The sequence below is a fragment of the Cnephaeus nilssonii genome (assembly GCF_951640355.1).
Source record: "Cnephaeus nilssonii genome assembly, chromosome: 11".
Taxonomy (NCBI): Eukaryota; Metazoa; Chordata; class Mammalia; order Chiroptera; family Vespertilionidae; genus Cnephaeus; species Cnephaeus nilssonii.
Genome location: NC_137082.1, coordinates 61152164 through 61179383, shown reverse-complemented (window position 1 = coordinate 61179383; position 27220 = coordinate 61152164). Strand labels below are relative to the sequence as shown.

General features: G+C 38.9%; 1 protein-coding gene across 2 annotated transcripts in view; it reads right to left on the bottom strand.

The window, feature by feature from the left end:
• Window positions 1-27220, bottom strand: part of PTPRM (protein tyrosine phosphatase receptor type M) — a 642938-nt gene that overhangs the window by 181196 nt on the left and 434522 nt on the right. For both annotated transcript variants that reach the window (XM_079785235.1, XM_079785234.1), the window contains one exon: window positions 9352-9484. In XM_079785235.1, the coding sequence (XP_079641361.1) occupies window positions 9352-9484 (133 nt within the window). The remainder of the gene's footprint in view (window positions 1-9351; window positions 9485-27220) is intronic.

The following is a 27220-nucleotide window of genomic DNA, read 5'->3' as shown; positions in this document are numbered from 1 at the left end:
ACAACCCACAGGCTTTAGACAAAGCAAGTAAAAAGATAAAGGACAGTGTGTTAGCTCCCAATAACTATACAGTGAACCATTATTTATCATAAATTCTTATCAAAATCACACTCAAAGGAACAATTCCATGCAAGGATGCAGGGGGAGAGCTATTAGCAGTCTGCCTGGAAATGAGAAGTTCTGGGTGAATTACAAAGGGTCCTGGCAGAGCTAGACATCAGCCTGAACATTTCCATTATAAACCCACTGAAGGAAGACCTGAAAAATTGGATATTTTAATTTATTTAGGACCAATGCTCATACCATGAAGAAAAATTCATCTTGAGGCTGTTTATTCATTTTTTGAATATAACAATTTTTATCTAAATTGATGTTACTTGTGAAAAATATGCAACAGACTACTCTATATATCTAAAAGACTCAAAGGGGTTTTAAAAATAAATGATAATTTAAGTAAGTGATAGTTATGAGCATATTTTTCTTTTAATTAAGCTGCATCTGAATTTAAATATATCTCTATTCATTAAACTATTCTGATATCTCAAATTAAAAACTTAAGGAATTCAAACTTTAAAAAAATCATTTAATTGAAACAGGGAATCTGCCCACAGACTGCCTGTACTTCAGAAATAATAATAAAATATATTATGATATTATACAATTTACATCCCTGTAAATAAAAAGCCAAAGCAATTCAAAGTCTAGTGTTGCACTGAAGGACTTGTATTAAAGAAGTATATTTTGTCTTTAATTATTAAATATACTACATATGTATGATGGAAAAAGTACTGTACCAGATGTGGGAAGTGGGGAGTCAAAGATGATTAAAAAAGATCACATCACAGCCCTTAACATGCAATAATTTAATAGAAAAGACAGGTGGCACCCAAATAATTCAAGAGCCTGAATGTAAGGAGAGTGTGCTGTGAGCTCTGAAATGGGGGGGCGAGTAAGGAAAGTACCAAATTTGTGGGTCCAAATTAGAATTCTACTATTCAGGAAGGTGCTGCTTCAAGCCATCTCAGAAACATAATTAACTTTAGAAAGGTGTATTCATGCCTTTGCATGTGCAGGAGAGATAAAATGGGCCATTCTTAGGATAACCTGGACTATATTTTTTGTTTTTACAAATAGAAGTATGTTGAATTTAATAAATGAGTCAATTTTTACTAGTTGCCATAAAAAATAGCTTTACTTTAGTTCCACCATTGCAGAGCTAATAAGGAAATAGCACGTGTGGAAATAACAAAAACTGCATCCAGTAGGTCTAGTGAAGCATTGTTCGCTTTGAAGCCCACTTTGGGAGGATACTGGGTGAAAACATGCCTTTCCTATTCAAGTCATTATATTATTTAATACAGTATTACATCTTGTAATGCTGAGATCCACCAAAACAAACAAACAAACAAACAAACAAACAAACAAAGCATTCCTTCCTCCATTAACACAGTAGCTCCGGTCTATTCTAGTTAACAATTAATTAATTTCTATAGATGAACCTAGTTTAAAGATTCCAGATACAATTCTTCTTATTAAAAAGAAATTTAGATTTATGTTAGTAGAAGAAGGATCACAAACCTTGCCCAAAGAAGTCAGGTTAGAAATTCGCCCGTATATACATAATTTCCCCCCATACGCTCAAAGTATTTTTCAATACTGTTCTAGTCATTAGTATAAAACAAAAGTAGTAAGAATTGAAGAAATGATACTGGCAAGTTTGAATTCCTGGATTCACTAAGTAAGATGACAGGTTTAGACAATGATCCCAAGTAAAATATCCTTAGTTTTCAGGCCCTGGGTTTTTCCCACTCTATGAACCACAGGTAGTAAGTACCAAAGTAGGTTTATAGTCATTCAGATGGAAAACACAATATTAATAAATAATAACACAAGAATAACTCTGTTTTGTGCACTCACAACTGTAAACCTACTTTTGCCCTGCCCTGTAGAAAGTGAAGCCAGGTCAACATGAATAGAGATATATACCCTTTGGAGAACATTAGCAGCCTTGGTGGGACTAAGCTGGGAATGTCAGTACACGCCGTCTGCAGACATCAAGTGTGGAGAACCACTGATTTCAATGATAAATATGCAACCCCTCTTAACATCTTTAGACTATTAGATTTGAACTTCAGAGGTAAGATACACCGAAAGAACATTTTAGTAAGCTACACTAAAGGATACTGGATAAAATGAGCTGTGCTGGGAAGTTCAAGGGCATTAAAAATGGAAATCAATAAGACAATTGTGCCCTGAGATGGCTGGTGCTTGGTCACATGGCGAAAGGACCCACTGCTAGAGGCTCCGGAGGCCTATTCTGACCTGGGGTTGGGATAGCTGGCTGAGCAGGAGTCCACATACATGCATGACCCTAGTAAGCACCCTAAAGAGAGCAAGGCTGCCCTTTTTTTCTGACCCCTGGAGACAGACCACTTGGCCCCTCACTGGGTCTGGGTCTGATACTTTCTTTTCTTTTCCTATTTTTTTTTATCCTCACTAGAGGATATGTTTATTGATTTAGAGAGAGAGAGGCAGGAAGAGAGAGAGAGTGAGAGAGAGAGAAACATCGATGTAAGAGAGAAACATTGGTTGCCTCCTGTACACACCCTGACTGGGATCAAACCTGAAACCTAGGTATGTGCCCGGACCAGGAATTCAGCCCACAGCCTTTTGGCGTACTGGATGACACTCCAACCAATTGATCCACCTGGCCGGGGCCTGATGCCCAAAGTAATTGATTTTGAATGCCATGGCCATGCCCCCTCAGAAAAAGTTGGGCAAAGAGGGAAGTCCCCACGCATGGTAGGGGGCTTTGGTTTACTAGTACTTCTCTGTAGAGAATTTTTTCCTATATTCCAGCTGTCCCCGGGTCTGAGCAGGAGCCTCTACTTCAGGAACACTGCTGGGTGAGCATGGCCAAGAGCAGTTCTTCTTGCATGGAAACCAGGACTTTGAGGCATGCGTGTGATGCACATTGAAACTAGAGTCAGCTACAGCTCAAATACTAATGTATTATGGTTATTAATAATATAGCTTATTAATAATATTATTAATAATGTAGTTAATGTTTATCGGGACCAGCAACTCAATGGTAATAATGAATTATCTTCTCCTAACACTCTTATAGGGTAAATACTATTATTATGCCCTTGGTACACCTGGGGAAAATGAGGGCCACAAAACTATATCTTGCCCAGGGTCACACAACTAGTGAGCCACAGAGCCAAGGTGTGGATGCAAGCATTTGTCTCAGGGATCCCCTCTCACCTAGGTTCTAGCATTTGTCTCTGAGGCAGAAGGGGAAGAACAAAGACTCTGTTGATTGACAGTGCATGAGGAAACTTCACCAAGTTCTCTCACTCACTAAACCAGGCAAAGATAGTCTTCTTACTACTGTGAGCTGTCTGAAGTAAAGTTATGATTCAAGGAATACACAAAGTACATATATTTTAAGGTACTTAAAAAACACTTTTGTGAAGAAGGAAGTGGAAAAAGCTTTCATTTAGCTAATTCTCCAATGATAGCTCAAAAAGAAGATTAAAACATGCTGGCAAAGTTTCAAGTATTGGTAGGCTTACAGCAACGTAAACTGAAACAAGCTGATGAGTATATGGTGTTTCCCGCCACTGATTACAGAGTATCTGAGTGTTACAGAGCAAGAGGCATCTCAGAGTTTTATTGCATGACTAGTGTAGTAAGGTGGTTAACAAGCAGACACACCTGGATTTATCCCAGGCTCGGCGTGTACTACCTATGTCACTGTGAACTTCCCAACCTCCAATAACAAGCCTTAAGCTATCATTTATCAAGCACCAACTGTGTACATGAGTTATCTCATTTAATATTCATGCTTTCCTTATGAAGTACACATTATCATCACATTTCTCATCTAAGTTTGTACTGCTACCAAGTAGAAGCTGTGATTCTAACCAGGTTTGTAAGATTCTAAAGCCCAAGTGGCTCTGTTGTCATTCTCTGACATTTTCCTTCTGTAAAATGAAAACATTGGTGCCGATATCCCCCCACACTCTTTTTAAAATAAAACCTTCCGTATAAAGAGTTCCCAAAGAACCTCTAAAATGGAATATAATTAAACCTTTTGGTTGAGTCCAAAATAGTGGCTCATGTAGGAGCTATTCGGATAATCATATGAAATCCAGGTTAGAAGAGACCTTAAAAAGGTCATTTTGATGAATTTACCTCTGTACAACAAGTTGTTCCAATCATCATCTAGAAAACCAAAGGGCATGAGCTAGTGGACAAATTAGCATGCCATATCCATGTTCATTTGTGTGTACGTATTTCCTGTTTCATGCATGCCAACGCATGCGCTAGAGTAGAACAGTCTCGGCATCTGGCTATTATTTATATGGCTGTATATGAAGTATACATATTCTAAATAACAATCACAAAGAAATGTCTACTTTCCTTAATGCAGTTTCTGAAAATGTGACTTTGAAACAGGACTTTGAATAAGACTTCCGGACTTAAAATATTTTCCACATACAATGCACACTTGGTTAGAGTGGAACAGAAATTCTTATCTTGGGGGTAAACAGGTATAGTGGGAGAACTGCATTTAATGTCAGCTTGCCTCCAGCCACATGCTGCAGGCATCTCTTTGAAAATAGGGCTTTCATCAGTTTCTCTTTTATCCTTTTTGTTTCATGATGTCTTCAGAAATACTTCCTATTTTTACTGATATTTTTTTTCTTGCAAGTATCAGTACTGTTTAAATATAATATAATGGGTGCTAAATATTTAACGAGATATGCAGCATTTGCATTTAATGACAAATATACATCTGTTAAAATGTGTTGTGGAAAGAAGGTAGAGGTATAGTGCTTCAGAATTAAAATAGTTATATTTACCTAGAACAAATGTTCATGTAGTTGGATAGCTAACATTTGCTATTTTGACCATGAATGCATATCTCTTTGATTATTTCCATAGAGCCACAACTTCTGTCATTTCTATTTACCACATCAGCTGAGACTGGAATTTTACTGTAATTAATATAAATGTTCTCAAATTTTTAAAAGATCTATAGAAATTTTAGAACAATAGTAAATATAATTTATCAGCATAAAATTAATGGTGCTTGTATGCTAAATTCTGTCAAACATGTTATTGAGATAAATCATTGCTATGGAAACTGTTGAAAATGTAGATATTTTAATAATACATGATGAAACATGATAAAGCTACATATCTCCTACTCAACTTATTTAATTTTGAGAGTATATTGTCATGTATGAAGGTTTTATTCATCTCATACCCTTCCTTAACACTTGTGGCATCAAACACTGCACCTCAAAAGAAAGCATGTTTTGGGGAAAGATAAATATAATAAAAAATTGCTTTACTTAGGGAATAAACAGGTAATAAATGTAAGGGTTTTGTATCAGTTTTTAAGGAAAATATTTCAAATTAGTCCTGGCAAGGCTCAAATGAATTAATATTTATAAACAAATTAACAACTAGTCATTAATCTGTGAAAGGTTTATAAAACATTGTAGCTAAATATAACTGATGGTCACTTCTGTTTTTAGTCATCATTGCCTAAGAATCCCATCAATTAGTATGAGTTGAACAGACTTTCCATGTTTACTAGAGGTCTCCCTTCAGCAACTATTTTTTAAAATATGTTTTTGTTAATTTTTAGAGAGAGAGGGGAGAGGGCTGGAGAGATAGAAACATCTATAAGAGAGACACATCATTGACTAGCTGCCTCCTACACACCCCCTACTGGGTATCAAGCCTGCAACCTGGGCATGTGCCCTGATCAGGAATCAAACTGGCAACCTCTTGGTTCATAGGTCCATGCTGCATCACAGAGCCACACTGGATGGGCCAGCAACTATTTTTTATAGGAGGTTAGTCTTTCAGAAGGTAACACAAACTTAGTTAAGCTAATAATGGAAAATGCCTCCCAATAATATTCGCTGTTCCTCCTCTTAAGATCTCAGGCCCACCTGGCCTGGCCTGCTAACAAACACAGACAGTAACTACTGACTTTTCCTCAGCAGAAAGACATCCAATTGTATTTCAAGAAATTTTAATGAATTTGTTTCACCCATACTTTCTCTTGGGCCCAGTCTGTCTTTATAGCAATAGCATATATTTGTGCTGGCCGACTCAGTACTGTAGGTAGAAGAAAAACAGGCTAACTAGCTCTCACAGGACTGGAAGTCAAAGTTGGATTAGCATTAGGCTCTAACCAGCAAAATGACCAATACTATACTTAATCCCACACCTTAGGTAATTCTTTTCCTTTCCTCTCTTTCCTTCCCTTGTGGCTAAAAGATAAACCACTCATCAACTAACACTTCTAGACTTGAATTGACTGAGCAAAGAGAGCCTTTGAAAGAAACACTGGGTATGTTTAAATAATGAAATACAGTAATGAGCCACTCACTGTACATCTAGAATAGCAAATGTATAGTACTGTCACCATAGGCTGCTACATAATAGAAAACCTGATACTTTGAAATTGGGAGGGACTTCAGAGATCATATAGTGCAAATCTCTCAAATTACAAATGAGGAAACTAAGGCCCAGAGAAGTTCAGAATCACAAAGTTAGTTAACATACAGATCTAGGAATTCCAAGTCTGGATTCAGTGTTCCTCTTGGGGTCGGGGGTGGGGGGGATGGGGGAGGTGGGGGGGGCGGCTGAAATGAGGGAAGGAGGTCAAAAGGTGTAAACTTCCAGCTATAAAGTAGATAAGTGATGGGAATGTAATGTACAGCATAGTGACTTAAGGTAATAATACTGCATTGCACAATTGAAAATTGTTAATAGAGTACATCTCAAAAGTCCTCATCACAAGAAAAAATATTTTTGTAACTATGTAATTGGTAATAGACAGTGACTAGATATGTTGTGGTGATCATTTTGTAATGTATGCTTTACTGAAACTATAAAATGTTAGATGTCAAGTGTTCCTCAATAAAAAATATATTCAGTGTTTCTGATAACCAAACCATGCAGCTTATTACATATCAATAACACTCCAGCAACTTATCCATGATTAATATCATATTTTAACTATTATGTTTAAAAACAAAACTTTAAAAACATTTTTGGGTAAAACCCTGAACAATTGGGAATTTTAAGAATTTCTGTTAAATATGATAGTTTGTACAACATGACTGTTCAGGTCTAAATCATATAAGTTTTGTACTTATAGGCACAGTATATTGCCTTACAAAGAATATATTCTATATTTTTTTAAAAAAGCAAATACAAAAGTGGCACATGCTGTGAAAACAACCCTTTTAAGATTATTATGTAGTAAATAATTATGCAAATTTAATATGAGTTATTGGTATTTAGTCTAAAATTGTATCAAGGGCATATGTTACCATAGGCAATATCTTCAAATGCATAATTTATGACATCACCTCCATGACTACCTGAGAGACCCAGCAGAGATAGACCCTGGGAGGGTGAGTTCACATTTAGCTAAGGTCACAAGGGCAACTGCTTGCCAGATGACACAAAACTCCACATATTTCCACAACTTACATAAATCTCTCCAAAATGTTTAATTTTAATATGCAGGCATGGAAGGCCTAGTGTTGCTTAGAATTTATACAGAATCATACTAAAAAAACCCTACACCCAACAGTACAGACCACTGGTACGATATACTTAAACATCAAAGTGGAGAGAGATGAAGTACATCCAGGAGAAAAAATATGAGAGGTAAGACAGAAGTAAAATAGAAAAAAAAAAAAAGAAAAAGATATGGGAGGAAGAAATAAAGAGATAAATAGCCAAAAAAGAAGAAAAGAAGTGTAAAGAAAAGAGGTACAGAGAAGTGAAATGAAAAGGAAAAAAGAATTAAAAATAAGAAGAGAAATAAAATGATGTGAAAAAAGAGAGAAAGGAATAGAGATGTATGACATGTGGAAAGGAAGAGTTCAAGTCATGGGAACCCATTAGTGATAAAAATAGCTGGGAGAGAGCAATATTTTGTCTTGAGGCCTATCAAATAAGGAAGAAGTAAAAAAAAAAAAAAGCATATGTGTGTGTGTGTGTGTGTGTGTGTGTAATTTGGATACTAACTTACCCCTTAAATACTGCTGTTACCCAAGGTTTTATCTTCTTCCTTGACTTCCTTCTTTACAAAGTGCAAAGACGAACTCTCCATTTTCACTTCCCAAATATGTTCTATTTTCTATATTTCACATTTTGGTCACAGTAAACTAGATTCTGTCTGCATTATTCCATCTCCCTCAGCTTCCGCTTTCAGAAACTTACCTTCTCTCCTAATTTTTCTAAAATTGCCCTCTCTTCATTCAACTGGTCATTCTGACTCTAGTTCTTTTTCCCCCACACTGTGCTCAACCCTAACATCAGAGTGACCTTTCTAAGATAAAAATTATATCAAACTACTACCTGCTTAAAGGCCAACAGCTGATTTTAGGGCCATATCCAGCCTCCTTAGATGACCAGATAAGACTTTCAAGACCTCATTTTCCCAACCTCTCCATCCTCACCTCCAACCATCCATGACTTTATTCCCACTCTATAATTATTTTAAAACTATAAAGAAACAAGATCTGAGTATTCCCTGTTTGGGAAAATTTATCTAGTAGTTACTTTACCATCTATATTTTTATATTGATAATTTTTATAGAAATTAAACATTGTATTATTATTAAACAAGTTTTTGCTTATTTTCACAAAACAGATGACACTGTATATTTTTCAAGCATCAGAGGTAAGGATCCCTTACTATAGCCGTATCTGTTTTCCTCCTCCCTGAGACCACCCCTTGGCTAGACAGTGCAGTTTCATAACATGCCATGTGCTCTAGTTCTTGTCCTTAAGCACGTCATACCCTGTGTTTCTGCCAGGCTGTTCTTTAAGAGTCTCTTTCTCATGGGGTGTTGTGCTGATTAACCCCCGAGCATGGTGCATGCACATAACATGGGCTCCATCCTGTCATCCTCATCTTCATTATAATGATTAGGAAGCCTTCTTTCTCGTATCCCCAAGAACATCAAATATGTTAGCACGTCAAAAATCAGTACTAAACATTTCCTGGTGAATAAATGTCTTTAAAGATTCTGCAGAGCTTTACATACCGACTTGTGGGAAAACACATGATTTTTATGTTAACTTGGCATGATTTGCTTTGCATATTCATACAAAGTAACCATTTATCCTAAATGTTGTCCCATAACCTTGAATGCTACATGATGAAAAATGTCAACAATCAGAGTCACAGATGTGTCTTGGTCATCAAAGCCAATTCAATAACTGACTATTTTTACACACGTGAAGCAACTTGGCAACAATGGGATAGCACCACATCTTTAGCAAAAGCGAGGAGCTCACCTTTTCTTCATTACCAACACAACTCCAAGGAATATAATAACAAACAGCAAGATGCCAGCAATGACTCCAGCAATTTTAACTGTGTGGTCTGTTGGTTCCTCAGGTTCTGGGACAGGCTTTGGGGTAGCAGCTCCTGAAGATGAAAGGAAACGAGAAAGAAAAGAGGGTGAGTAAGAGAGAATAGAGATGTTACATTAATTTTTTTTTTTCTGCATGTAACACAGTAATAAGACTTATCAGAGCCTGCAGACAGACAAGCTTTGACTTTTTCAACAGCTTTCAAAATCACTGGAAGGAGTGTAATTGTTCACATTGTTCTTCAGTATTTTACTAAATTATAACACGAGCTGGAGAGCACACCCAGAACTGACCCTTTTATAAGAAACTCTTCTCAAACACAGTTTTTTATATTTTTATTATCTCTATTGGCTCCCTGCTCTTTCTGCCATTTTAAAACTTGCTAATAACACAATTGCTATCCTAAGCCTTTATCCAAATTTGATTTGCTGGAAGAGTTTCCTCAATTATTTTTCATAAATGAAGCAGTAATTCTATAACATATTAACCCAAACACCTGGAAAAGTGAGATAAGCTCATTTACCATGCATTTTTTACCAGCAATTGTTGTTGTTTTTTAACACAATAGAGATTTTTCCCCTCTGTCTTTGGAAATCTAAATCTAGGTCACATCTGGTAGGCAAAAGACTCCTTCTAAGCAATTTATACAATGTAGGAAGCAGCTGATGATCACACTACTGGCACCCACATTTAATATCTGTTGAAATGAGATAACCAAAGCCTTACAGTGGCGGCTGTCTTAGCTCTCCTGCTTTCTCATTTCCAAAACACCGTTTGTCCTGTTTATGGTATAATGTGATGGAATGTCACATCAACGTCAGATGAAATATCCATTTCCTCTGCTAAATGAGCTCAGGATGAAAAATATTAGGAAGGTAATGTTCAATTCACTAAACAGAATCCATTTTTTTAAGGGCTTCTACCGTTTTAATCAGAACGCGATAGTGCTCAGCATCTGAGCCATCACGTCACCCTCACTAGGTTGACAAATCATCCTGAAAGGAGGAAAGTCATATGTTCAAATTTCTCACCTCAGAATTTCCTTCTGGTTTCATTGGTAAAAATGTAATTAAAATTGAATGTTGGTACCACCCCTTTCTACCCTTTCATTGTGTTTTCCATTCATACTTCAACTGGCTCTTGAAATCCTTAACCCTCGTTGTGTGTGGTGCATTCTAGAATGGGTTTATTCTAAGATGAGTCATGTCAGAGAAGTAGGGAGTGTCAAGCTATAATTTTTCATCTGTTTCCATTGGGAACATACTAACAACGTTTCTTTCAAAAGGCATCCACATTAAGATTTTGTAGATGATTCTGCAGCCTGAACATAGCTGTGGCCATCAGACTGCAGAAGATAGTCAAGGTCAGGGAGAAACACGAAGTGCACAGGAGGCCATGGTTATCTGAGTTGCACTCTGTGTGTACATTCCAATCAAAGTGACTATCATACAGAAAGCAGTGCTGTACAATGGACACCTAATTAAATGCAAAACCTTTGGGATAATTCTTGATTGGTCATTTTTATTTCTGACCACTTCCGGAGGATGTCCTGTTATTTTGTTTGAATGAATATCTCTCAAACTAGTTGTCTAGATAAACCTTGAAGTCATTAATGTTTTCTCCTTTTATTATAATTATAATCTTAAGTATACTACTCCAATATGCCACTGGAACATACAACCAAGTGGTAGATTTGGAGGACATTATTACACTAAATACGTTGCTGGGAAAAATTTAAAGATAAAACGTGTATGTCATAACCCTGGCTGGGAGCTCAGTTGGTTGGAGCATCATCCCGTACACCAAAAGGTTGCAGGTTCAATCCCCAGTCAGGGCACATGCGGGGGGCTACAGATGATGTTTTTTTCTCATATCAATGTTTATCCTCTCTCTTTCCCTTCTTCTCTAAAACAAACTAAAAACATACCTTCACGTGAGAATTAAAAAATGTGTATGTTATAAAAGGATAAATGAAAAGTTAAAAAAGCAATCCATGTAAAAATAACATATTTCAAATTCACAAAACTGAAAAAGGTTCAATGTGTCTAATTTTGATTTTTCTACCCAATTACAAAATCTTAACTTAAAAATAATAAAATAAAATTAGTTTTATTCTTCCAAATGTTGGCATATTGGGACTCATTCCATGCATCTTACAAACCTAGTTATAGATTGCAAGTTCTCCAAATATATTTTCTACATAGATGATTCACTAAGTTTTCTTGTAACCAAATTATGCCAGTATATACAACACTTGGGAAAGGAACTTTTTTTTTTTTTTTAGAAAACCTTAATTTAGCTCAGAAAATTGTAATATAAAAATACATGGCTACAACCCATACATTGTAAACATTCAGTAAGTTTGTCCTGATAATGGTCATGCATTTGCTTCCGTTAACCAGGCAACTAGTGTGTGTTCCTTTAGCCTTTGGCCTGCGTCCTGTGAGAACTGGTAAATGACTCTATACATCTTCGGGTCAGGAAAAGAGACCGCCCCTGCAGCCTTTCATTCCCTATAGGAAGCAGGCAAGCACATTGCTATGCAGCCAGCGTAACCTCAGTATTATCATTCTTTAGCACTTACTTTTAACTCATTTCACATTGCAGGTCAAAAAAATGAAATGTTCTATCTCTGCAGGACACAGCCGCAATGTGATTAGGGTAGCAATCATACAAAATGGAGGGCAACTCAGAAAGGCAAGGAGGCTGCCTGGTGCTGCCTGGGAGCCACCCACCCTCTGCCGGCAACAGGGCACAGCCGCTAGATCACTGCGATGTGCCTGAGTGACGGGGTTGAGTCCCATGTCTGGGTTTAGCACTACTCTGGGGAAGCATGAACACAGACACAAGTTGGGATGAAATAAATTACGGCCCTGAGGTGCGTGTCGTTAATTCCAGGTTCACTCTAGATACATGTCATTCCTGTCTTTCTCTGCCTGCCCTCCAGCCCTCCCTGAAATGAGTAACTTCATCTTCTCCTTCCGTAGGGTGCTTCTCTCTCTACTTTGTTTCTTTGGGAACGTGTGTTGGTGAGCTGTCAGTCAGCCTCGGACAGAGGACGATGGAGTGACAGAATGTCATTGCAAATGATAGCTTGTTCCCTGCCCTCCACCCAAATCTCTGAATTTAACAGTATACTTTCCAAACTGCTTGGCAAAAGGGTTGTTTTCATAATATTTCCCCCTCTGTCTTGTTATTTTCTTGCCAGGTTTCTAATGGCATAAACTTTTATTCTTTTTTTTTAGGGGATATATCAATTCTAATTATTCATGGAAAGGCATTTTTCCCCCTACTGTGCATTCTGCTTAGAGTTTACTGCACATTTAGATCTTTATAAAAAGAATAAATTCAAATATATACATTTAGCAATGGGCAGTATCTAGGCCTAAACATATTCATTAAAATGACGAATAAGCTAAAATACCTCTGAGATGGAGGAGGAGGGGCTACTAAAGTTATGGTGTATAATTTCACAGATGCCCACTCCACTGACGCCTAGTGACAGATCTGTTGTTTTGTTTTGTTTTGTTTTGTTTTGTTCTGATGACTGAGAAAATTTTTTTAAAAAGTGGTATTCCAGGGAACTTGCATTATTTAAGGTTTCAGATATAATGTCTAATGTAAAAAAAATCTGAAACAAAAACCCCAACCCAATTACCCAGTGCAGTATTTGGTTGGTTTTTAAGATGGCAGAAAACAGCCAGTCTTGGCCCAGTGACCGATGTTAGATGGAATAACAGCAGCATGGCAGCCTGAGAACATGATGACTCAGCCTCAGGCTTGAGGTCTGGGCCCAGTTCTGATTACTGGACCGGATGCACAAAACTTCCCAGAAGATGTCAGGATGCGAGCCTGGAAGGCCAGGTAGGCATCACTGTGGCCTGGAGCTAGTGACCCCCCACCGCAGCATCGGGACAGGCTCACCTGGAGGAAACAGAGAGCCTTCCTAAAGGGAGGGAGAGGAAGGTAAGGTGAGGAAGCACGTAGGGCCAGCGTGGGCACCAGAACCTCTGCTGAAGGGTGGTTACATTCTTGCAGGGAAAGAGACTCGGATGTAAACAAATACCCTGTGCAGGATGTGAATGGGTGGTGGTTGCTACAGAGAAACATGTGCAATGTCCCCACTATGAGGGCGGGCAGGTGCTAGTAAGATCTGAGATGGGGCTATTGAGAAAATAACACTTGAGCAGAGACAGGAAAGAGGAATGGGAGTGAGATATGATGACATTCAGGAAGGAGCACTTAGGCAGTGGGAAGAAAAAGTTCAAAGGTACAAGATGAGACTGTGAAATACTGAGGTGTGCCTGGAGTGGAGTAAGCTGGGGAAAGTGGTGGGAAAATGTCAGAGTGGGGGCACCTCCATAGATGATTATAAAGACTTTGCTTTTTCTTTGCATGATGGGAGCTATGGGAGGATTCTGAGTGGAGGAGTGATGTGATCTGGTTTATGTTTTAACAGGATCGCACTGGCAGTGGTGTTTAGAATAGGCTGGGGGGGGGGGGATGTCAATTGTAGAAACAGGAATATCAGGGGTGAGGCCATTGCAATAAGCCATACAAGAGATTAGGATGCTTTGGAATAAGACAGTAGCAGTGGAGGTCAAACTTGAGATACATTTGCCCGTGAACAGGGTGTAGGTGTGTAGGTATAACATCCGGGTTTCTGGCATGAGTAGCTGGCAAGATGGAGTTGCTGTTTGCTGAAATGTAGAGAACTGAGAGGGGCAGGTAGCTGGAAGAGTCAGGAATTTGGTTTGAGACAAGTCAGTTGAGACATTAGACATCCACAGGAGATCAAAGTAGGCAGTTGGAAATAGTAGGGAGACATCTAAGTTTAGAATCTAAGTTTAGATTATACGTTTTGGGGTTGGCAGCAAAAAAGATGGTATTTAAAACCATGAGAATGCATGAGGACACTTAGGAGGTGATGAGAGAGAGAGAAAGAGGGAGAGGATAGAGGGATGGATGGAGGGAGGGAGAGAGAGAGGGGAAGAAAGAGAGACAGAGGGGAGAGAGAGAGAGAGAGAGAGAGAGAGAGAGAGAGAGAGAGAGAGAGAGAGAGAGAGATTGAGAGAGATTGAGATTAATGTGGAGGAGCTGTTGATGAGAATACCTGGGCAGTACTAACCATCCAGGCTCACTGAAGAAAGGAAAGGAAGGCTAGTCAGAGAGACATGGGAAGGCTACTGCCACACCCCGGCCTGGAGCCTCCAATGTCTGATCTAAGGGGGCAACCAGAACTGAAAGGACAGGAGGGACTTGCACAGGCACCCCACTGGCTGCACACAGGTGAGCTCAGGTGTCAGAGTGCAAAGGACTGGGTGGGTGCTGGTGCCATGGAAATACATGGCCAGCTTCCTGCTGGGGAAACGTGTTTTGTTTGGTTCAACACTTGAACTGATTCTAAGCAACAAAATACTTCGTCTCACTACGTGCAAAACGCTTCAGTGGCAAAACAAATACCAAATACCACTCCTGGTATAGGGGAGGTGTGTGTGTGTGGTGGGGGGAGTCATTGGGGACAGCAACCATGGAGAGTGTGTATGACTTACAAATAATAATCAGAATAATAATTTTTCATATAAAACTGAGATACTGGATTGTTTGATATATGCTGCTGAAAAAAGAAACTGAGGAGTTCAAGAAAACTTACAAAATGAAATTCAAGAAAAAAGTAGAAAATAAAGTAGAAGCTATGGCAATATATAAAAATATTGTTACTTCAAGTGTAGCTCAAAGAGCACTGTTCCCAAAAGATACTGTAAAATTTAAATTAAGGAAGCCTTATACATTTTATACTAACATTTTTATGACTTTATGGAATAGAGAATTTATATTAATTAATTCTCCTGGTTTTTTTCTTTTTACCCTTTGCAGAGGTGGATTTCTTTTCTTTTTCTTAAAAATAGCAACAACCTGGTTTTAAAGATTATGTGAGACAGTTCATTCACGTCTTGTGCTCAGAGAGTTTGAATTCTTTGCTGTCTGTGTTTAGGTTTTTCAGTTGGACCTTAACATTATACATAATACAAAACATCTCCCCAATTTTTCATTTAAATTAGATAGCGTTTTTCTTCCTGGGAATGCAAAGTCAATCACTGCTCTTGGAATAATCTACATTCACACTTTATGTATTGCTTGTAACCTGATTATGCTTTTGAATTTGTAATTCTTCCTTTGTCCCTAATTTCCACCGTAGGGCATGCAGAGTGTGTATGACTTACAAATAATAACCAGAATAATAATTTTTCATGTAAAACTGAGATACTGGATTGTTTGATATATGCCATCTTTAGAAAATTAATCTACTTCTTTATTTTTGCTCTAATTTCATGACAGTTACTGTCTCAGTTATTGATGTGGCCAACACCCAGTGGGGAAGATGATCTATCAAAGCCTGATATCACTTACTATCTAGGCACTAAAAGTTTCAAGAGAATTATTAGTGCTGTTACTATTCTGATGAAATAGCTTTATGTTTTTCATTTGCATTTCTCAAATCATGGTCAAGTAATAAAATGAAGACACGATTTGTCAATAATAAGGTATCAACGGTGTTCACCTCTCATATAAAGTGAGTAATCAAGAGAGGCAATGGGATTAGATGTTTTCCAGGCTGCACCAGTTAAGAGTGGACATTTCTAACAGTTTGTCTGAAACTGAGTTTGAAGGCATTAATATAAAAACCACTGCCCCTCAAATTTTCTTATAGACTTTGTGCCTTTGGGTTATGGCCTAGCTTGTTTAGCTCTTAGAAATCATTCCTGTGGGACAAAGAATCACCACAGCTTCCTGAATAAAGTTGTAGGTGTTTGCAAAACCCCTTGAAGTTTTGTCTGCTGCCTGGAATTTGTCATTTACTATCTTTTTTTAAAAAATATATACTTTATTGATTTTTTTACAGAGAGGAAAGGAGAGGGATAGAGAGATAGAAACATCGATGAGAGAGAAGCATCGATCAGCTGCCTCCTGCACGCCCCCCACTGGGGATGTGCCAGCAACCGAGGTACATGCCCTTGACCGGAATCGAACCTGGGACCCTTCAGTCCCCAGGTCGACGCTCTATCCACTGAGCCAAACGGGCTAGGGCTGTCATTTACTATCTTATCAAAAAGTAAGTACATATACCTAAAAAATTCTCTGCTTGCTAGAATAATCAGTATTTCTAAGGTTCAAAAATATAGTCTAGCAAAATGCATGCAGAAGTGTGACGTGCCTCACAGGCCAGTAAGCCACATGCACACAAAGTGGCCCTTAGAAATGTACGAAGGGTTCTTGGGGTCTTAGGAGAGAATGGGGTCACACAATCCCCCAACTCTGACTTAGTAATCAGGCAATTTTCCCTCAAACAATGAAATTCTTTAAGAAATAAGTATGATATTAATTGTGTCATTCTGTTCAATTATTTTAGAACAAAGACTCTCCAATGAAAGAGACTTTAAGAATCATTTGGAGAGTTTTTGAAACCTGCAGATGGCTGGGTTTCCCACTGACTGGATCCAGGGTCTGAGGTAGAACCCAGGAATCTATATATAACACCTCAGGTCATTCCCTTCACAACATGAAGAAAAATCCAACTCAAGACCCGTTGTTCCTAAAAATCTGTGAAGGAGGTTTTCCCAGACTATGGAGAACGGAAAAAATATTTAATTGGTCTGTTGTTTTAAAAACATCTTCTAATATATTGCTATTATTTATCAGTTAGCCTAATTCTTTCAATGCCCTATTTTAAAATATCCTTTTACACAATGAAGGGCAAACCTGATAGAATAAAATCCTAGTTTTAGAATTACCCACAAGTAGAGACTAGAATATATTTTTAAGTGTAAAAGAATTTAAAGCATGCTGACCTGATGTTATTAAATTAGAAAAGAAGAAGGCTGACATTTTGGAAGACCTACTTTAAATGCCAGGTATCTTACACAGCTCTTATTTAATATTATACCATAACGTATAGCTACTACCATTTTACAAGTGAGGAAACCAAGGCAGCAGAAGCAGTCAGGATAGCTTGCCCTAAGTCAGTGAGAAAGAAAGTGAGGGGGCTACACACTCTAGATCTAAGTATGTCTGTGAAGTCCACTCTTGTTTATCTGCATCACAACTTTCTCCAATAATACAGTAAACTCAGGTGATTACTGCTACCACTTTGGAAGAAAAGACTCAAGTTCAAAATCATCTTGATCCTTTGTGAAGAGGAGAGCCTAACACAAGAACAAAACCAACCAACCAAACAAACAGATGTGCAGACCAATGCAATAAGAAAATTAAAATCCTGGAAGAAAAGTAAGATAAACATATGAGGACGAAGGACTTTCTGGGCCTAAGGGCAGAGAAGAAAGGGCTGGTAATTCAGTCAATGTGATTCTGAAATGTCCGAGAGGAATGACATGCACACAATAATCCTTCCAGGGTATAAAAGGCTGTTCCAAGTAGAAATGCTGAAAAGGAATCAAAGAAAAAAAAATGCGGGTGATCCACAGGGCAGAAAAAAGGACTATAAATAAAGGAAAAAGAAATTGAGGTCACTTATCTAACCAAGGAAAAGACCAGCAGGTTCCATGACACTGTCTTCCACAGGAGCTTTTCACGAGTGCGCCTTTGACTTCTTGAGATTAACACAATGTCTTTGACATAGTGGTCACTTTGTAAATCTTTCCTGAATGAAGTCTTCAGATATGCAGGAGGCATTTATAAAGAGAACAATTATCATGTGTGACCTGTGTATGAATGTGGCGTATTTTTTTTAACATACACATACAGGCTTGAACGAGCAGGAGTTCAAATCCTTATAGAGAAAAGCTGCACCTTTTCCCTCTCTGTGTCCTTAGTGCTTAGAATATACTAGGTACACAATAAAAGTCAGAACAAGTAAATACATTTTGGTTGTACAGAAAGGACACGTGGACCCTCAGCACATAAAAATGAAACCTATTAAAAGGGGGTTTTCTCAGTCTCTCTTTGGGTTGAAGAGTAGTCACAGGATATTAGAGAGGTCAGTTCTCACCACCCTGCCCAATCTCAAAAAAGTCAAAGAATGCTATTCTTTCTCTATCCCTTCTCCATTCCCTCTGCAACAAACACGTTTACATCTCTTCTGGACTTTTGTACTTGACTCCCAAGGAGATATCATCCAGTCTTTTACATACTGCAGCTCCACTGATCTTCTTAAAGAACAACTCTAATCAGGCCACTCTTTCATTTCAGAAACAAAAAACAACAACAACAAGGGTTTTCTAATGCTTATTTCAAAAGGCAATCAAGGTCTTCCATGAGCTGGTTCCATCCCTCTTCCCTGACTTTATGCTTGTCCTCTTTCTACTTTCCTTCATCCACCTGTGTTCCAACCAAATGGAAATGTTCTGTTTTCCTCATACAGCCAACATTTCCTCTTCCCGCTGCTCCTTCTGCATGGAAGCACTCACTTTTTGTAGGTTTAAATACCACTTACCTTCAAAGGGTACTTAGCCCAAATACTGTTGTAGAAAGTATTCTCTTTCCTACTGGACTTCAATAGCACCTTGTCTAACCCCTCTTTCATAGAGCTTTCTATTTTCAACCTTGTCTGCAGTAATTTTGGTAAATCCCTTGTGCCACACATACTCTAACATAAGCCCTTTGGGACAAAGTTGCTTTTACTTTCTGACCCTCACAGACCTTGCTTACTATCTTATTATGTGTCCACAGTATATGCAAAGATGTGTTTGCTGGATCAAAGATTTCTCACAATAAATCTCACTTAAATGTCTCTGTCTTTTTCATTTGCATGGTTTTCATAGCCTACTTATCCATTTCCCATTTATGTTAAAGTTCTCAGACATAGGACAATGGGCGTAAGTGAAAAGAAAAAGGAAGAAAAGGTAGAAGTGGAAAATAAAGACAACAGATTGCATTTTGTGTTTTCCCCGACTAATGCCCAGTATTTGGTGAGGGGTTATTACGAAGACAGGCATCTGCAGCAATTTTTGAATCACCTCACATGGGCACCCAGGCAATATGCTGAAGAAGAAGGAAAATGTCTGCACACTGGCTCCCCTGAACATGCCAAAGAGAGTGCACAGAGGACGGGTTTTTCTCAGGATGTTGCTGACAGATAAAAGTCTTCACCAATAAATTTACTGACCAAAGTTTCATCAATGGAAAAATAAGATTAATAGAAAGAAAGAGCATGAAAATAAATACCCGTGGCAAAATGCTGTATTTCCACCACCAAAGCAGTGAAATACGTATCTATCAATGACGGGAAAGTTAACTGGGTACATATCAGAGAAGACATGAAATGAGTATCCATCAAGAATAAAGTGTTATGAACTCAATACTTGTAATGATTAAATGGCTATGGACCATTTTTCATGATCACATCTGGAATTTGTTTTAGAAGTCTTCAAACTAGCTCAAGTTTTTGCTGCAGAGTAATTACAATGGTCTGGGGCTCTTTAGGAAAAAAAGAGAGAAACTTTTAATAAGGTGATGCTAATATGATTCAAGTTATTTAGAAAATTTTCATTTAATAAAATGATTGTATCATTTACAGGACTCTGCTTTGAAATCATTTTCTAACTTCTTACTCATGAAATAAGGTAGAAATCTGAAAATTCCCTTTATTAGGCCCCTAACTGGCTAAAAGACATGTAACTCACTCTGATGTGGTCTTTACCCATGTGCATGTACATAAATATGCACCGTTTGGTAAAGAAACTATTTAAAGACATAGGAGAAGAACCTGCCAAGTTGGTTAATAATCTTGAGTAAATAAGACAGCACCTAGGCAAATTCCCAGACACAAAAACTGATCTGCCAAAATGTGTTTTGACTAAAAGAGCTCCAACTTGAAGAATTAACTGTTATAATTAATAATAAACCAGAATTAATAATTGCATCATTAGCAATACCAATAAGTAAGTTATACATATTAAACTGAACATCAATTACATCGCTGAGTGATGTATTGCTTGGATGTTCAGCAGAGCAAATGGGAAAGCTCATCAGAGATACTGATAGATGTGCTGAGCAGATGCCATTTATTAGGCCCAAGGCAGGTGCCGGGCTTATTTTCAAAGACTGTTTCTCAGGGATAGTTTTTCACTCTTTCAAATGAAAACAACATGTTGAAGAAATTGTGATGCTTCTCATTCCCTTACACACCACTATATTTTCCAACTTCAGACCCAGAGTCTGAAAAAATTATTTAATGAGATCATCTATAATCCTTCTGAATAGAGTTCTATTACAGTGCATCCTCTTAGGTTCTCTTGAGAACCGATGTTACTGAAGGACAAACACAAAGAATGGTGTCCACATTTAAACCAAGAACAGTGAGAACAAAGGAACCCCGAATGGCCAGGACAACAAAGGGAGCCAGGTGTTTTGTTCCCGTGTGCTGGGCTACAGAAAGCACAGAATAGTTTATACACTGCTTTCGGCTATTTTGTGCTTCAAATAAAGTAGTTGTTTTTGAAAATGCAGTAACTTTTTTCATCATTATCATCATCACCATCACTGCCAGCAGCAAGATCATAGTCTGGGTCATGCTGCTGCTGTTTATATCCCAAAGACTGGCAAATGGAAAATATTTGCCCGTGGGGGACTCATTGCAGATTTTGACATATGAGAGAATAATAATATTCCTCTCATGCTCCGGTGCTCCTGGAGACCATGCCATCCACATTGTGTTCATGTAAATAACACCCTATGCAGCATCAAGAAATCCATTCATTTTCCCGGAAGTTCAATATTGCGCCTCTCTGAAGGCCTGAGAAATTAAAAAACTTGGGACTAGTGGTGGCCCAGTGTAATTTCCTAGTTCTCTTGAAAGCCCTAAGGGCCATAAAATAATCCTTGATTAGAATAACAACTACAAAGCTACAGAAAAAGTTATCAGCACCTGCCATTTCCAAATTCTGCTTTTAGCCTGGGCCAGCTTTGTGTGAGGTCTTTTATATGCATGTATTATTGCAGTCATTCTCTCATTGCCCACCATGAAATTAAAAAATAGTATTCTCCCTGTTTTCCAAATATGGAAGCTGAAATTGAGAGTTTAAGCGATTTCCCCAAAGAGCTGGACTTGAACTCACTACCTTCTATCTAAAGTAAATGCTTTCTAAATTATGTACACTGAGATGCAGAGTGCATGTAAACCACCCTATCAAAATTTGGTGCAGAGAATCCTTAGGCCCAGATTCCTCTCTGACATATTTGAAAACAGCCCTAGGAAGTGCGCCATGTGGTTTAGAGAATGCTCTGCAGTCTAAACCTCACTGTCCCTATGAGCTGGTCACTGGGCCCCGTAAGAGCACAAGAGAGACCAATACCAGCACTAATCTGAGCTTTATCCCCAGTGGCCTACAACTACATTGAAATTTCATTGAAGTCGTTTGTTTCAGCTTTGAAAATAAAGCATGCAAATGTTGCATTTTATTCCATGATTTATTGATTTTTAAAAAATAAAAATAACGTTTTAAATCATTTTCATCAAGGAGAGAGAAACTCCCTCTTGAAGGCCTGGATTTGTCTGCCAAGTACTAGGATAAGGAAAGGGAAAGCAACTGGAGAAGAGCTACAGTTCCACAAAGGACAGCCGAGGCCCTTGTCCTTAGGACAACCCTCCCAGAGAGCGGGGGAGGGGGTCGTTTGCTTGAGAATATATGGTAGCTAAGCTGGAAAAGTCATGGTTTGTGAACAAATCAGATATGAAAAGCTAAATCCCAGATCCTCTCACATGAAAAACAATGATAATTCTACAAGCAGTATGTATGTCAGGCAGGCATGAGGGTGGGAGGATGGAGGTGTTTGTAATTTGAACATGCTAGAATTTTATAAGCCAATATTTTAAAAAATCTTTGGGCCTCCCTCTCAGCACACTGAAGATATCAATGAACATGTCTGGACACTAATAGTGTCAAAAGGGCCAATAAGATGAGGTATTTCTGTTGAGAAGATTGTGTTTTTTATCTCTCCTTCCACTCACAGGTCCTAGCTTTCCCTTGATTCTTTTACAGGGCCAGAAAGTATTTAAGAGAAGAATTCTTTGTTCAAAAGGGAGTTTTGTTTATTCTAGATCTATCCTTGATATTTTTTTGATTTGCTGCCTTTTCAACATACGGCTGAGTTAAGATAATGAAGGAAATTCTGACTTCCTTTCCATTCTGATTAAATATATTTGATCACACCCATAAATACTTTTTAAAAACCTCTCACAAATACTAAGTAGTTTATAGTATTTAAAAATACTTATTTACAAGAGAGAGACTAGTCCAAAGTCAACCAAACAAATATCACACAGAAGTACAACATGGCCCTTTGCCTACAAATTCACCTTATATCCTAAAATGTAGTAATAGTTTTCTAAAGCAAGAAAAGGGATGAAAAGCAAATGATCATAGTTGGTATCTAGCAACAGTAGGGTGGAGTTTACTGCTAGCCAATGGGATAAAGAGACTTAGTAAAATGATATTGTCACTCAGTTTACATAAATGTCTTTCAAATATCCATGACTTTTTCATGCTTATTATTAACAAAAATAAGTTAATTTAATTTTATTATAAGATTGAAATATATTCCCTTATAGAAAAGTCAAGAATAATTAAACTCATTAAAATTGTTTCATGCAAAAACTTAAACTATTTTTTGAAACTGTAGACACTTTCTTTATCCAATATTTTGCATCTTTTACTGAAATTTTGGTTTTGAGCTCAACTATTTAGTCTTAGCATTCTTCTTAAACATGCACAAGGCACTAGATTGTTAACAAAATTAAGAGGTAGATATCCTAAAGTACAGAATTTCAATTTATGCTCTACAAGCCAGAAAGCTCTATGCCTAAGCAAACAGAAGACTGTTAAATATATTGTTTTATTTTCCTTTCTTCTTGCTGATAGAAAGAGAAAACACAAAATAATATTTAAAAATTAAATTGTCTTTCACTGAAAAGCTTTTTCATAGACATTCTAAAGTTTATGTAATAAAATGAAAACAAAACTACTTGGTGCAGTATACATGTTTTAAAAGATATTATTTCTGAAACCAAAATCTTGACATTTGACTCAGTATTTCCTTCCACAAAACGACAAAGAAAAAGGGACAGAATCTCCCATGACACTCCTGTATCCTCTTACCATTTTCTTGTAACTATACTGTTTTATAGATGAAACTGCCATAGCAGAATGACAAATATAACACATAAAAGAACAAAAAAGGGCAATAAATCACCAGTGACACTACAGCCCATTAAAATGCATTCAGCTGCTGTTGCAGGAAGAATAAAAAATTCCCCTCACTTTACATTCTTTCTAGCTGAAAAGGAAATTTTAGCTATCCTTATAAGAAATCCTTATAAGAAATTCCAACCAAATTCTCCTCACACTAACTTTCTATATTGGCCTCCATGGCCAAAATATATAGCATTGATACCATGCTCACTGTTTAATAAGAAATGCCCAAGATGGGGCATATGAATTGTTAATTCTCCATCTATATATAACACTGCATTTGATAAAACCAGTTGGAAATGGTAGTTCCAATATAGCCACTATTTCCAATAAACTGATTATCAGCTTAAATAAAATAAAGAGTTTGGCTATTATTACTTATAAAAAAGTCTAAAAGAGAGACTTTCTTCCCTTAATTTTTACCTAAAGTTCTCTCAAAAAGTCACATGAAAGCTCCTGACACTGAAAATGACTCTGATATCATATAGTTATGCCATTTTAGAGTACAAATAAATTTATGTTAACTTACTTCATTACACACTTAGGACAAATGGTTTAAGATACTGGTCAATTTGTTGAAGTGAAATATATATTGAACTGTTTATGTTGGTTTTAACAAAGATGATAAATATAAGTTTCTTGAGGCAAAGAGCACAAGTTACACTTCTTTGAATTCTCATCTCTTAACGCCACTAATCTATATCCTATATAATAAAAGGCTAATATGCAAATAGACTGAACAGTGGAACAACTCGAACAACCGAACAACCAGTCACTATGACGTTCGCTGACCACCAGGTGGCATGTGCAGAACATGGCTGGCATTGGCTGGGGTGGGATAGTGGAGCAGGTGAGTGGGGTGCCAGTACAAGGCAGGGTGCCAGTTGCTGTCATCAGGGAGAGCCTCTGGTGGTTACTGAAAATTCTTTGCTCCCATGCGCTGTGGTCCCGCCCAGCACTCGCACCCGCTGCCAGCGCCAGCCCCGCTCACACCCGCAACCAGCACTGCTGCTCGCACCGCTAGCACCCGCTGATGGCACCGAATGATCAGGACTGGCGCTGGGTGCCAGCAGCGGGTGTGAGTGGTGGCTTCTGGCCCCAATTGCCCCTGAGGGCTTCTCCACCTCCCCCTGCTCCTGAGGGGCGATCGAGGCAGCAGCCACCGTTCCCACCTGCTGACAGTGCCGGCCCCATTCACACCCACTGTTGGTGCCAGCCCCAATAGCTCCATGCCGTCAGCGGGTACGAGTGGCAGTGGCGGGAACAGGGCTGCCGGCAGACAGGGGACTGGGGCCATGGCGGGAGGGTCTGGGCGGGGGCGCAGAGGATGGGCCACGACCTTCCCCTGTGCCCACTACAGCCTAGCGGCCCACAGTTCCGTTCAAGGTGCACGAATTTGTGCACTGGGCCTCTAGTCTATATATATAAAAGCCCAGTGACCAGAATGACCAGAACAACCAGTGGCTATGATGCGCACTGCAGCAGCCAACTGGCCTGATCTGGGCCCTGATCAGACCCCTCCCCCCCCCCCCCCCGGGCCGGCCCAGCCCCTGATAGGCCCCCAACACCTTTGTTGTGAGCCAAATTAATAAATGCCCACTGATTTGATTAGTGAATCAACATTCAGGTTGAGTCACCTAAAGACTCAGTAAACTTGGCCAATGGAAAGAGGGGGGAGAAGGTAGGGTGAGGAAAGGAGAAAGGGGCAGGGGAAGGAGGCGGTAACCTACACAGCAGTTCAAAGACAGAAGCCTAAACATCCGAGTGAGGTTACCTTGCCCAAATCAAAAGCATATGAATGAAGTCAAGAAGTGACGGGAAAACCCAGGTTCAGTCTCAGAAAGAAGAGGTCAAATTAAGAGAATCACACCAACCACAGAGGAAGCTGCCCTCCCTCAGGCCTGCCCAGCCCCTGATCAGACCCCAACACTGCAATTGGGGGCAGGGCTGGCCAGTCAACCTCCCGTGGCCCCTCCCCCCCACCAGCCTGGTCTGATGGGCCCCATCAGGGCAGGCTGGCCAGACCCCACACATGTCAAATTCATGCACCAGGCCTCTAGTTGTATATAAAGGCCTTTAAGGACATGAGGAGTTCTTTACGCAGGATGACCAAGTGAACCCTTCCCTCCTACAGTAGGGACCAGGAATACTCTTGGAACAGTGCAGAGCAGAGCTCCCTACAGCTAATCATTTCAAAGATTGAAAGGCTGTAACTTGTATTTCTATCAGAGCTAAACTATATGCACTTCCTGAAAGTGTCTGATGGGAGGCTGGCCATCGGAGGTCTAAGTGACACTGGGCCCTGAGCACCTCCTGGAGTCCCACTCTCCCTGAGGCAGACACGGTTGGGAGCTCCTGTGTGTGTGGTTTTTTTTTTAAATGGTGTGGAAATTAGTCCATACCGTAAAGGCAATTTTATCTTTTTACAAATGACTTCATTCCATTGGAAGTTTATAGCTGGCCTCTGAATGCCTTTTAAGTGCGAGGGCTGAGTGGCAGGTTGTGAAAAGTATCACGATATGTAAAATATGGCCCTGTAGTAGTTAGGAGATAAAAATACTTCTACACACATTTCATAGTTGACTCAATTAACAATCTCTAATACAACACTTTATGAGTGTAATCACTGAATGATTGAAAGGGCAAATATAACTCCCTGCAGCTAAAGGTGGTCAGATTTTATCTCAGTGCCCATATATTCAAACAATATGCCTGAGTTTTATTGGTTATGCTCTTTGTCAGTTTTGATTCATTTGTATACCATGGTAAATAGCTCTCAAAATAAATGAAGTGGATCTCTCAGGCAAGAAGCTGAATGAAGCCATTCTATTTCTAAGGTACTCAGGGTCCTTTGATAGGTTTGAACCTGTCCTTTAAATTCCCTATCAAGTGCTCTTCCATTCAGACTGCAGATAATACATAATCCAGGGCCAGTACTTCAACTGTATTAATTTCCCGGCATTTAGCTCTTCTATTCTTGTCCACTCCCTCTGTTTGTGTTTTTCTAGGCTGGGACAATCCTCCATGTCTTAGCTTTTCTTGTGTCTTTGGCCTCTTTCATCTCCCCTCCAATGTTTCTAGTGTGACTGGAGTACATAGCACATGCTTGAACCTGTCTGCCCCTCTTGAAAACACCTCAGCTGCTACCCACTGCCCCTGGGATCAAGGCCAATGTCCTTAACGCCAGCCTCTTTCTGCCTGCACAACCTGACTGCTCCCATACATTCTTCGAACCATGATGGCCTCTGTGCAGTTCTTTATTCTTGGGCATGCTACATCCCACCACAGGACCTCTACACTTGCTGTTCCTGCCACTGACTGAGCTCAAGTTCAATGAACAATCCCACCATCTTCAAACGGTAACCAGTTGTCTGAGCAATTCATCGAGGCTAAGATCTGATTTCAGTTACACCTTCAACTTACAAATAAAGAGCCTGAGGTCCACAGAAGGGCAAATGTCACCTATCTGCATTTAGCCCTGTAACAGCTTCTCACAGAGTCCCAAGCATCCACTGGCTGGCTCTGAGAGGTGAAGGAAGAGAAGTGGGCAGACCAAGTCTGGGAAAGGGCACAGATAAAGTTGG